The sequence below is a fragment of the Dromiciops gliroides genome, chromosome 2 (genome assembly GCF_019393635.1).
Source record: "Dromiciops gliroides isolate mDroGli1 chromosome 2, mDroGli1.pri, whole genome shotgun sequence".
Classification (NCBI taxonomy): Eukaryota; Metazoa; Chordata; class Mammalia; order Microbiotheria; family Microbiotheriidae; genus Dromiciops; species Dromiciops gliroides.
In genome coordinates this window covers 43,330,955-43,343,903 of record NC_057862.1, presented here as the reverse complement: position 1 = coordinate 43,343,903, position 12,949 = coordinate 43,330,955, and the positions used below count along the sequence as shown (strand labels likewise).

At 36.2% G+C, this 12,949-nt stretch overlaps 1 protein-coding gene across 1 annotated transcript in view; it reads right to left on the bottom strand.

Moving 5' to 3' along the window:
- Window positions 1–1,447: 1,447 nt before the first annotated feature.
- Window positions 1,448–12,949, bottom strand: part of LOC122740030 (cytochrome P450 2C44-like) — a 31,691-nt gene continuing 20,189 nt past the window's right edge. Inside the window, exons 7-9 of the mRNA XM_043981803.1 lie at window positions 10,657–10,844; window positions 3,311–3,452; window positions 1,448–1,936 (exon numbers count right to left, since the gene is read on the bottom strand). Of these exons, the coding sequence (XP_043837738.1) occupies window positions 1,755–1,936; window positions 3,311–3,452; window positions 10,657–10,844 (512 nt within the window). The 3' untranslated portion in view covers window positions 1,448–1,754. The remainder of the gene's footprint in view (window positions 1,937–3,310; window positions 3,453–10,656; window positions 10,845–12,949) is intronic.

Genomic DNA, 12,949 nt, shown 5'->3' with positions numbered 1-12,949 from the left:
TCTTGCTTTAATATAGCAAAGTAGTTTTCTTTGATAATTTCTTGAAAGATATTATCCAGGCTTTTGTTTTTTATCATGGCTTTCAGGTAGTCCAAAAATTCTTATATTATCTCTCCTGGATCTATTTTCTAGGTCAGTTTATTTTCCAATGTGAAATTTCACATTTTCTTCTATTTTTTTTTAATTTTTAAATTTTGTTTTATTGTATCTTAATGTCTCATAGAATCATTAATTCCCATTTGTTCAATGTTCATTTTTAAGTAATTATTTTCTACTGTGACCTTTTAAACTTTCTTTTTATTTAGGCTAATTCTGTTTTTTAGGGAGTTATTTTCTTCAGTAAATTATTTTATATCTTTTTCCTGGTTTTCTTGTATTACTTATTACTTTCCCCAATTTTCTTCTTCTCTAATTTTATTTTTAAAGCCCTTTTTAAGCTTTTCTAGGAATTCTTTTTGGGCCTGAGACCAATGTACACTTTTCTTTGAAGATTCACTTATATTCATTTTATTACTATTGTCCTTTTCTAAGTTTATGCCTTGATCTTCCCTATCACCAAAACAATTTTCAGTAGTCAAGCTTTTTTTTTTTTTCCCCCTGGGAAGTTTCTGTACTGAGGTTTAAGTCTTAATGGCGGCTTTCACTTTTACTTTCAGCTTTTACTTAGCTGCTTGCTTTCTTTATAGAGTAAGCTTCCCTTTCTTATTGATATTGGGGGGTTGATCCTTCCTTTTGTTCTTCTCTGGGTATGGGCTGGCCTCCAGTAGTGGTGTCCTACTGCTAGGTTTCAAAAATGAACAAAGACTTTCCAGTGGTTGGCCCTAGGGGAGTGATTTTCTTGTTGTTCTGCCCCAGGGGTGCCCTGCTGCTAGGTTGTTCTCTTAACAGGGCCTCTCTGTCAGCATGCCCTAAAGGAATAATTCTGTTGTAAATCTGCCCAGGATTGGATCCCCCTGCTGCTGGTTTGCTATGGAAAAATCTCTGCCAGTAGTGTTGAGAGGCAGGAACTTGCTGTTGCTTAGCCTTGGGTTGGGCTTCACTACTAGTCAGCAGTGGGGTCAAGGCATCCTTGGTGGTCTGTGCTAGGTGTGAGGTGCCTGGTGAAGGTGCCTTGAAGGAGGGTGGGGCGTCACTGGTGATTTGCCCCAAGCTCAGAACCTTGCTTCAGGCTCCCTTCTGTGAGCCCAGAAGCTACTGTTGTTACTGTTGCTGCTGGTATTGGACCTCATTTCTGTACTACCAAGGTAAGACAGATCTTTCTGCCTGGCTGGTAGGCTGCTTCTCTGCTCCTGGAATAATTCAGAAGCAGTTTTATATTGGTTTGGAGGGGAAATTTGGGAGTGCTCCAGAGGGTTCCTTCCTCATTCCACCATCTTGGCACCCAAAGTCAAGATAGCATTCTTAAATAAAAAGAAAAATCAATCATGACACACAGTGAACTCTAATATGAAAAAAATGAATCAGCATTTATTGAACTAAAAATTACCAAACATGCAGGATGATTCAAAGTCTGAAGATACTCAGGGTGTTTTCATTCCATTCCATACTGCTACCCCCCAGACATGAAGGTATACAAGGAGTACTTTATTCTCTTGTCTTTCATTGTACATGTGTATAATAATTGGAAGTTATTAAAAGACAATAATGACTGTTATATTTCCCCTCAATAAGGGTGGCTAATTTCAAGAGACATAGAGATTTAGGATCTTGGTGAGAAAGCAATAAGGTGGATTTGAAGGGCAACTTTCTTATCCTTAGCGGGGCAAAAGGCAGAGCTGGAACTTCGGAGGAACATTGAAAAATCCAGTAGAACATGGAGTGATGTCAATTTCCTTTGGATCAGTGATACTCTTGATGGTAAAGTTTTGCAGAATGGTGACCAGGAACAAAAACAATTCCATCTTAGCTAGGCCCTCTCCTAAACAAGCCCGTTTTCCTGAAAGTAGAAAAGCTTCTCTTCAGTGGCCTTCATGTAAAAATCTATTTTATAAGCACTATTCCAGGAAAATCTTATCTGAGATACCTTCTCCCAATCCCTGTAGAATAGCACATTGTTAGTACCTAATTAGAAGCTAGGTGGCACAGTGAACTAGATTTCTGGACTTGAAACCTGGAATAATTGATTTCATATCTGACCTTAAGGGGTCCCTAGCTATGTGTCTCTACATATCACTTAACCTCTCTCAGCCTCAGGTTTCCCATCTGTAAAATGAGGATAATTATAGCACTTGTCTTTCCAGGGTTGTTGTGAAGATCAAATCAGATAGAGTACATTACAACTTTAAAGCACTATAGAACAGCTAGTGTGTTATTAGCTATGAATAGTATAGCCTTCATGCATTGGTGATTTTCTCTTTTTTTAGTATAATTTTATGCTCATATTTTCTTTCTCCTACTTAATTATTTTATAACTTCCCAGGACTCACAGACAAGTCTCATTAGTCTTTGGGTGTCTTTCTTTGTCAAGCACAATTCCTTCTGCTTTTATTGTTTTGGTGGTTTTTTTTTTTGTTTTCATCCATGATTTTATCTATATGAGAATTTCAGAGATAAGGAAATTTCTTCTACTACTACAAATAAATAAGGTTTTGAACCTTAGAGTTTTAAACACAAGGACTTACAGGCTAATTGACTTGCCCAGAGACACATGATAATGATTTGTCAGAGGCAGGACTTGAATCCGAGTGAGCTTTAAAGCCACCTCTTTTCCTACACCAGACTCCCTTTCCACATGGACATTATATATAATATGTGAAGTGCTTTGTAATATTTTTTATTTGAATGAATGAATGAAGAGTTGAGTGACTCTGGAAGAGCATATGATAAACATGTTAAGGTAGTTGTACTGAGAGAAAATAGAAGGAAACCTCTTTCAGTTAAACTCAACTCAGTTATGATCCTTAGGCACTGAAGTGAATAAATCACAAAGTTATGCAACTTTTCTTACTTCCCACACATGTTCTCTAATTCCCATAGTGTGGTGTCAGTCAGTTAGTCACTTAATAAGCACTTATTTGGCACCTATTCTGTGCTGGCCCTGTTCTAAGAGCTAGGGATACAAATAAAGAGAAAAGAAAGGAGACAAGAAGTGCTGTGAGGGGCTAAGCTAGTTTGCTGGAGTGTTCTGAGGTAATACTCAATCATATTGGTTATAGAACCAAAACTGAATCATGTGAGCATCAGTGACTGATGTAGAAAGAAGACAGAAATGTCTTCTCACAATATATGAAGAGTAGTAGCCAAATAGAGAAGATGTGGTAGAGATGGATTCTTTTCAAATTTAGAGGTAAAGATGAGAAAGAAAATTTACCTATAGAAAAAGGCATGAAGTAGTCACTCTTCTTAAAACTGCCATCTTTATGCAGGAAGTGTCCTGGGTCAAACTGATATGGATTGGGGAATTCTTTTGGGTCATATAAGACAGAGAAAAGGAATGGAAACACAGATGTGCCCTGCAATAAAGAAATAACAGTATTTAGTGGATTAATTTGGTCCAATGCTAAACACAGTGCTTTGCTCATAGGAGATGCTTAACAAATACTCACTGACTGACTGTTCATTGACCAGATTCTTTACATATTCAATGAAGAGAGAGAAAACTTTAATAGCTCACAACAGATTTTTTCATATAAATATTTTATTATTTTCAGTTACATTTAGAGAAATTTTTCAATATTTGTTTTTATAAGATTTATAGTTCCAAATTTATCTCCATCCCCCCTCTCCCCTCCCCAAGACAGCAAGTAATCTGATATACATTATATATGTACAATCACATAAAAATTATTTCTTCATTAGTCATGTAATGAAAGAAGAATCAGAGCAAAAAAGACAAATCTCAAAAAAGGAAAACAACAACAAAACCAAAAACAATAGAAATAGTATGGTTCAATCTGCATCTAAATGCCACAGTTCTTTTTTTCTGGACTTGAAGAGCATTTTCCATCATGAGTCCTTTGGAGTCCTTTTATGTCTCAATCATGTACCCATTTTGACCTTATTTTAGTATAAGGTGTAAGATGTTGGCCTATGCCTAGTTTCTGCCATACTCTCTTGCAGTTTTCCCAGCAGTTTTTGTCAAAAACTGAGTTCCTATCCCAGTAGCTGGAGTCTTTGGGTTTATCAAAAACTACATTGCTAGTGTCATTTACTACTGTGTTTCCTCTGCCTAGCCTATTCCACTGATCCTCCACTCTATTTCTTAGCCAGGATCAGATAGTTCTGATGACTTCTGCTTTATAGTAAAGCTTCAGATTTGGCACAGCGAGCCAACCTTCCTGTGCATTTTTTTTTCATTATTTCCCTTGATATTCTTGACCTTTTCTTTTTCCAGGTAAATTTTGTTATTATTTTTCTAGCTCTATAAAATAATTTTAGGTAGTCTGATTGGTATGGCACTGAATAAGCAAATTAATTTAGGTAGAATTGTCATTTTTATTATATTAGCTCAGTCTATCCATGAGCAATTGATATTTTTCCAATTACTTAGATCCGATTTGATTTGTGTGAATTGTTTTGTAATTGTGTTCATAGAGTTCCTGCGATTGCCTTGGCAAGTAGACTCCCAAGTATTTTATATTGTCTACCACTACTTTAAGTGGAATTCCTCTTTCCATCTCTTGCTGCTGGACTTTGTTAGTCATGTATAGAAATGCTGATGATTTATGTGGATTTATTTTATATCCTGTGTGATGTTTAAAATCTAGATTGTGTGATTGCCTTAAATTAGAAGCTTCAGCACTAGTCTTTGGGCATTAAACATTTATTAAAGCATACAGGTATTCACAAGGAGTTCAGAAAGTTAAGAAAAAGCCTATGTAGCCTAGAGTTCCAGCCTGGCTGGGTTCTTCCTCAAGTCCTCTGCCACAAGCCTGCTTCAATCATGAACTCTCTCCAGCAAACTGATTGTGGAAGCTTTTTATAGGTCTGGAACAGAGGCGGTCCTTACACACTGCTTCAAGCTGATTGGTTGGCATCATCCAAATCCATTGGTTCTGAAGATATTCTCAAGGTGTGATTACAATCCAGTTAACTTGAAGTAGGCTAATCAGCAGTTAATCACTCTCACTTGACTCAATCAGTCTAGATTAATCTCCAGGTGGGTCTTTGAGTATCTGCTAAATCTCATTATTTCATCACACCTGCTACTTTGCTAAAGTTTTTAATTGTTTCAAGTAATTTTTGAGTTGATTCTCTAAGTATACCATTATATTATCTGCAAAGAGTGATAATTTTGTTTCCTCCTTGCCTATTCTAATTCCTTTCATTCCTTTTTTTCTTTTCTGATTGCTAAAGCTAACATTTCTAGTACAATATTAAATAATAGAGTTGATAATGGACATCCCTGTTTCACCCCTGATCTTATTGGGAAGGCTTCTAACTTATCTCCATTACATATAATGATTGCTGATGGTTTTAGGTAGATACTGCTTATTATTTTAAGGAAAGCTCCACCTATTCTAAGCTCTATAGTGTTTTATTAGGAATGGGTGCTGTATTTTGTCAAAAGTTTTCTCTGCATCTATTGAGATAATCATATGATTTTGGTTAGTTTTCTTATTGATATGGTTGATTATGTTAATAGTTTTCCTAATGTTGAACCAGCCCTGCATTCCTGGTATGAATCCCACCTGGTCATAGTGTATTATCCTGGTGATCACTTGCAGTAATCTCCTTACTAATATCTTATTTAAGATTTTAGCATCAATATTCATTAGCAAAATTGGTCTATAATTTTCCTTCTCTGTTTTTGCTCTGCCTGGTTTTGGTATCACCACTATATTTGTGTCATAAGATGAATTTGGTAGAACTCCTTCACCTATTTTTCCAAATAATTTGAATAATATTGGAATTAAGTATTCTTTAAATGTTTGGTAGAATTCACTTGTAAACCCATCTGGGCCTAGAGATTTTTTCTTGTGGAGTTCATTAATGACATGTTCAATTTCTTTTTCTGATATGGACTTATTTAAGGATTTTATTTCCTTTTCAGTTTACCAGGACAGTTTGTATTTTTGTAAATATTTATCCAATTCATTTAGATTGTAAAATTTATTGGCATACAGTTGGGTAAAATAGTTCCTAATTATTGATTTAATTTCTACTTCATTGTTAGTGAAATCACTCCTTTCATTTTTGAAACTGGTAATTTGGTTTTCTTCTTTTTTTTTATTTAATCAAATTAACCAATGGTTTATCTATTTTATTGGTTTCTTTTACTAAAACCAGCACTTAGTTTTATTGATTAATTCTATAGTTTTCTTGCTTTCAATTTTATTAATTTCTCCTTTAATTTTCAGGATTTCTAATTTAATATTAAGTTGGGGATTTTTAATTTGTTCTTTTTCTAGCTTTTTAAGTTGCATGCCCAATTCATTGATCTCCTCTTTCTCTTTTTTATTGATGTAAGCAGTTAGAGATATAAAATTTCCCCTAAGCAATACTTTGGCTGCATCCCATAGATTTTGGTATGTTGTCTCATTATTGTCATTGTCTTGGATATAGTTATTGATTGTTTCTATGATTTGATGTTTGACCCATTCATTCTTTAGAATGAAATTTAGTTTCCAATTGATTTTCATTCTACTTTTCCATGGCTCTTTCTTACATGTAATTTTTATTGCATCAAGATCTGAGAAGGATGCATTTACTATTTCTGCCTTTCTACATTTGACTGTGATGTTTTTGTGCCCTAATACATGGTCAATTTTGGAATATGTGCCATGTATTGCTAAGAAAAAGGTATATTCCTTTCTATCCCCATTCACTTTTCTCCAGACATCTATCATATCTAACTTTTCTAACATTCTATTCACATCTTTAACTTCTTTCTTATTTGTTTTGTGGCTTGATTTACCTAATTATGAGAGGGGAACATTCAGATCCCCACTGTTATTGTTTTGCTGTCTATTTCCTCTTGTGACTCATTTAATTTCTCTAAGAATTTTGATTTCCTCTTCTCCCCTTAAACTATTTTTAACCCCTTACTTTTCTTTATATCATCACATCAAAGACAATTTATATTTATACCCTCTTGTAATCCTTCTGTCTTCCCAAATATATGTACAGTTCTCAAGAATTATAGGTATTATTTTTCCATATAGGACTGTAAAAAGTTTAACCCTATTGAATAACGTCCCTCCCTCCCCTCGCCCCTGTTTACCTTTTTAAACTTCTCTTGAGTCTTGTGTATTAAGATTGAACTTTCTATTCAGTTCTGGTTTTTTCATCAAGAAATTTTGAAAGTCCCCTATTTTATTGAATATCCATCTTTTCCCCTGAAAGAGTATGAGAAATTTTGCTGGGTAATAGATTCTTGACTGCAATACAAGCTCCTTTGCCTTTCAGAATATCATATTCCAATCCTTGTGATCCTTTAATGTTGAAGCTGCCAGGTCCTGAGCAATCCTGACTGTGGCTCCATGATATTTAAATTGCTTCTTTCTGGCTGCTTGGAGTATTTTCTTCTTCACCTGATAATTCTGGAATTTGACTACAGTATTCCTTGGGGTTTTCCTTTTGGGGTCTCTTTCAGGAGGCTATTGGTGAATTTTTTCAATGATGATTTTATCCTCTGATTCTATAATATCAGGGCAGTTATCCTTGATAATTTCCTGGAATAAGGTGTCTAGACTCTTTTCCTCATCATAGCTTTCACGCAGTCCAATGATTCTCAAATTGTCTCTCTTGGTTCTGTTTTCCAGGTCAGCTGTCTTTCCAATGAGGTATTTCACATTTTCTTCTATTTTTTCATTCTTTTTATTTTGTTTGACTGATTCCTGGTGTCTCCTGGAGTCCTTAGTGTACAACTGTCAAATTTGAATTTTTAAGATACTGTTTTCTTCAATCAGATTATGCACCTCCTTTTTTTTTCCATTTGGCCAAATGAAATTTTTAAGGAATTGTTTTCTTCAGTCAATCTTTGTGCTTCCTTTTCCAACCTGCTGATTCTTTGTGCTTCCTTTTCTTGTGTTGCTTTCATTTCTCTCCCCATTTTTTCTTCTACCTCTCTCAATTGATTTTTTTTTTTTTGCGGGGCAATTGGGGTTAAGTGACCTGCTCAGGGTCACACAGCTAGTAAGTGTTAAGTGTCTGAGGCCAGATTTGAACTCAGGTACTCCTAAATCCAGGGCTGGTGCTCTATCCACTGTGCCATCTAGCTGCCCCTCAATTGATTTTTAAAATCCTTTTTGAACTCTTCCAAGAAGGCTTTTTGGTCTTGAGACCAATTTGTCTTCCCTTTTGAGGCTTCATATGTAGGCAATTTGAGAGTATTGTCCTCATGTGAGTTTGTGTTTTGCTCTTCCTTGTCTATACAGAACTTCTCAATTATGACAGCTCTTTTTTTTCTTGCTCATATTACAGCTAATTATTATTATTTCTTTTTTTGGTGAGGCATTTGGGGTTAAGTGACTTACCCAAGGTCACGAAGCTATTAAGTGTCAAGTGTCTGAGGCCAGATCTGCACTTAGGTCCTCCTGAATCCAGGACTGGTACTCTATCCACTGTGCCACCTAGCTGCCCCCTTATTATTTTTTCTTTTCAAAGTTGAGGTCTATTCCTTGGGAATAGCTTCTTGTCTAGTGCTAGGAGAAAGGGGATGTGTTGCTGGCTTTCTCTTTTTAGGCCTCTATGTCTTGCAGATTTCTCATTGCCCTGGGCTTTCTCCCTGTGCCTTTCTTGTGGGTGGCCCCCTAGCTGGCAGCCTGCTCTCTCACCTGGTGCTGGTGGATCTCACCACTGGCCCACTGTGCCACTAGCCCACTAAGCCAGGATCAAGGGGCCTCAGTTGCTTCCTGCTGACTTGCCCTGACCCCCTCTATGCTGCACTGCACTGAGGTTGTGCTCTGCTCCCCCCCCCTACCCCCCCCCCCCGAGTGAGACCGACCTTTCCTAAAGTCTTTAAAATTATCTCAGGTTGGAAGATTGTGTCTCTCTGTCTTTTTGTAGGTTCTGTAGTTTTAGAGTTTGTTTAGAGGCTTGATTTAATGTTTTTAAGGGAAACTTGGGAGAGCTCAGGCAGCTTACTGCTTTCTCTCCACCATCTTGGCTCTGCCCCTCACAACAGATTTTAATATTGAACAATAAAAATAGCATAACACTCAGAGTGTAGATGCATCTGCCACATTCATCCTAGTTGTTCAGGAGGCCCAAATGGGAGAGCATACAATGAGGTTTTCTATCCAGGAAGACTGAACACCATTACAGAAAAAAGACAGAGCTTAGTGGCCCAATTCTATAAGCTCTTCTAACTTTTTTGTTTACTTTCATTATATGGTAGTCATGACTTCAGTTTGGGATTTATTGTATTTGAGATGATTAGGATTTATTCAGTTTGAAATAGAAAATTGGCATCTGTAGATGTGTGATGAAGCTCACTAAACACACACACACACACACACACACATACATAAAATCCAGGCTTCATCAACACAGAGATAAAAATTAGCAAATAATCTTTTCAATTTTTTCTCCATTTTATCTTCTATTATTCATTATTTTTTCTGATCATAGTTTCTTCACTCCATTACTTTATGTCATCTTTTCCCTTTTTCCTCTAATCTATCTATCTATCTATCTATCTATCTATCTATCTATCTATCTATCTATCTATCTATCTATCTATCTATCTATCTATCTATCTATTGCAGGGCAATGAGGGTTAAGTGACTTGCCCAGGGTCACACAGGTAGTGTCAAGTGTCTGAGGCTGGATTTGAACTCAGGTCCTCCTGAATCCAAGACTGGTACTTTATCCACTGTTCCATGACCTTTTAAATCTATGTCATATATCCATTTATTCCCATGTATTCACTTATTTTGGTAAATGGTTTGAGATATTGATCTAAATCTAATTCTTGCCAAACTACTTTCCAATTTTCTTGAAATATGTTATTTGCCCCTTTATATGGTTAATGTTTTCAGGTCATTTCCTGATTCTTAAATGATAACCTGTTTTCTAAGTTGTTTTATGGCAGATATCTAACATTTTTAATTTTTTTTAATCTTTCAATTTTGTTCTGATATTTATTTTTGATTCATGGAATCATTTATCTGTCTTGATCAATTTAATTAACAAGGAGTTTGGTGATTGACTAAGTCTCTGTACCTCCTGTACTTAGTCCTTTTCCAATTCTTTCTTCAAGAGTAATAGTTCATTTTTTGTTTGTGTAATTCTTGCACCCCTATGGATACCTCAGAGTATTGTTTTTAAATTCACAAAATAAAATATATGAAACTGTAAAGGGAATCAATTTTATGGAAATAAAGATGTCGTTTTTTTGCCATCTAAGTTCACTGACCCATTGGGATTTATTCATGGATCCTAGAATACCTCTCGTAGAAGTTTCCTTTCATTTGTAATATCTTTTAAAATAGTTTTTTATTGTAATTTTTTTCATCATTATAAGTTCCCCCTGTATCTCTGCCCCTATTCAACCCAGAGAGACATTATGTCTTTCTCTTGCATATATTAGCTGTGTAATCCTGGATAATTTACTTAATCTCTCAGTGCCCCCAGTCATTAACAACAGATCACAGATCCACTGGGGCATATGTTCTGGGTTCACACTTTATCATCCTTACTAATATTTGAACATGGAGTGCATTCTGGATTTTGATTCAGCTAGGACATTTGTGGCATGTCCCTCTTTCTTACCTTAGGTATGAAGTATTGTTGGAGTTGGGTGTCACGGGTAACTTCATGGGGCAAACTGAAAGGAGCAAGAGCAAAGTATCTATGTGTCTCATGTAGCACAGCCTCTGTGTAAGGCATCTCCAGTTTGTCTTTAATGGAAGGAATTCTATGTTGGCCAATCACTCGATCAATTTCTTCATGAATTTTTTCTGTGTTAATAGAAACAATAACTAATTTTGTATTGTCCAAATAACTAGAAACATGGGACTGGGCATAAGAGTTGCAGTTAATGGAAAGTAAACTGAATAAACTTCCAAGAAGACTATGAGAAAGATCTTGCTCATACTCATTGAAACATATAATTTGTGGCTGGAGAAAGAATTAGATATCACTTAGTATAAATTCTTTCTTTGTAAAATAGGGAAATTAAGGATACGAGAAGATAATCATGACTCAAACCTTGGCCTTTAGACTCGAAATCCAGTGTTTTTCCATAGCATCATATTGTACAAGCTGCCCCACCCCCATCCCAAAAGGTAAGGGACTGACTTTCTCATCTTTAGAAAGAATGCTTGATCTGTTAGTGACTACAACACTGGCAATGTTAATCTTTAGTTAGTCATACTAAAGGCCAATTATATGTCTTGGTTCTTTGAATATAAAGTTTCTCAATGTTTTGCTATCTTCTAAATATATCATGTTATATACACTTATAACCAGCAAGCCATTTGAGTTAAAGGCTTCATATTTTCTATGATCTGCATAATGCCTTATGAACTGACAGCATGTAGGAATCAGCAATTCTAGGAGTAATAAGAGTAGCCTTTAGTGCTCACTATTCTTCCCTCTGAAATAGCCTTAATATTTGGCCATATTACTCCTCTACTTAATAGACTATTGTGACTCTTTTTTTTTCTTTCGGGATAAAACAGAAACTCCTGTGCTCAGTTTTTAAAGCCCTTCACACAAAACCCCAAAAAACTTAAAAAAAAAAAAACCCTTATCTTTTCAGCCTCATTATTTAAGTCTTCATTCCAGCTAAATTAGTATTCTCTTTGTTCCTTTTGAATGACACTCTATCTCCTCTCACATTGCCATTTTTTTTAGTCATCCCTTTGCTTGGAATGTACTCACTCTATTCCTCTGCTTCATAAAATCTCTCTCTTCTTTCAAAGTGAGTTCAAGTTTTACATGATGCCTTTCCTGAACCTCCTAATTTCTGCTTTCTATTTACACTTAGGCAGTCAGTCAGCCAGCTATACTTTATTAAGTGAATATTGTCTCTCAGGTCCTGGGCTAAACACTGGGGTGACAAAAAAAGGTCAAAGATAATCTCTGTTTCCAAGGAGCTTATAGCATAATGGAGGCAACAACATGCAAACAACTATGTACAAACAAAATATATATGGAATAAATTGGGGGGGGGAGGCGGCTAACTTCAGAGGGAAAGTACTAAGATTAAGGATAGCTGGGAAAAGGTGTCTTGCAGAAGGTGAGACTTTAGCTGACTCGAAGGAATCCAGGAAAAGTAGTAGGCAGCAATGAGGATGGGAGAGGATTTCACGTATGAGGGGACAACCTGTGAAAATGCCTAGAGTCAATAGATGGAGTTTCTTGTTCATGAAATAGCAAAGAGGCTATTATCATTGGATAATAGAGTTCATGGAGGGAAGCAAAGTGCAAGAAGATTGGTCAGCCTCCAGATCATAAAGGGCTTGAAAAAAGCCAAATAGATGATTTTTATTTGATTCTGGGGGAAATAGGGAGTTAATGGAGTTTTTTGGATGGGGGGTGACATGGTCCAACTGGTACTGTAGAAAGATCAATTGGACAGCTAAAGAGTGGTTGGATTGGTATGCTGTCTTTGAGTCAGAAAAGCAAATTAGCAGACTATTGAAATAGTGGAGGCATCGGGGACAGCTAGATGGCGCAGTGGTAAAGCACCAGCCTTGGATTCAGGAGTACCCGAGTTCAAATCTGGCCTCAGACACTTGACACTTACTAGCTGTGTGACCCTGGGCAAGTCACTTAACCCCCATTGCCCCGCAAAAAAAAAAAAATAAAATAAAAAAAAAAAGAAAAGAAATAGTGGAGGCATGCTGAAACAAAGCAGTGTCAGTGTCAGAGGAGAGAAGGGGTGCATGTGAGAGATGTTACAAAGATAAAAATAATAGTATTTGACACTTGATTACATATAGGGGTTTGGTAAAATAATGGAATTTGTCAGAAGCCCAGGGGGTCTGACTTGATTGACTTAGTAGTGTTTGAATTGGGTGTGAATGAGAAACCACTAAGTACCCACTTAAGGTGATTA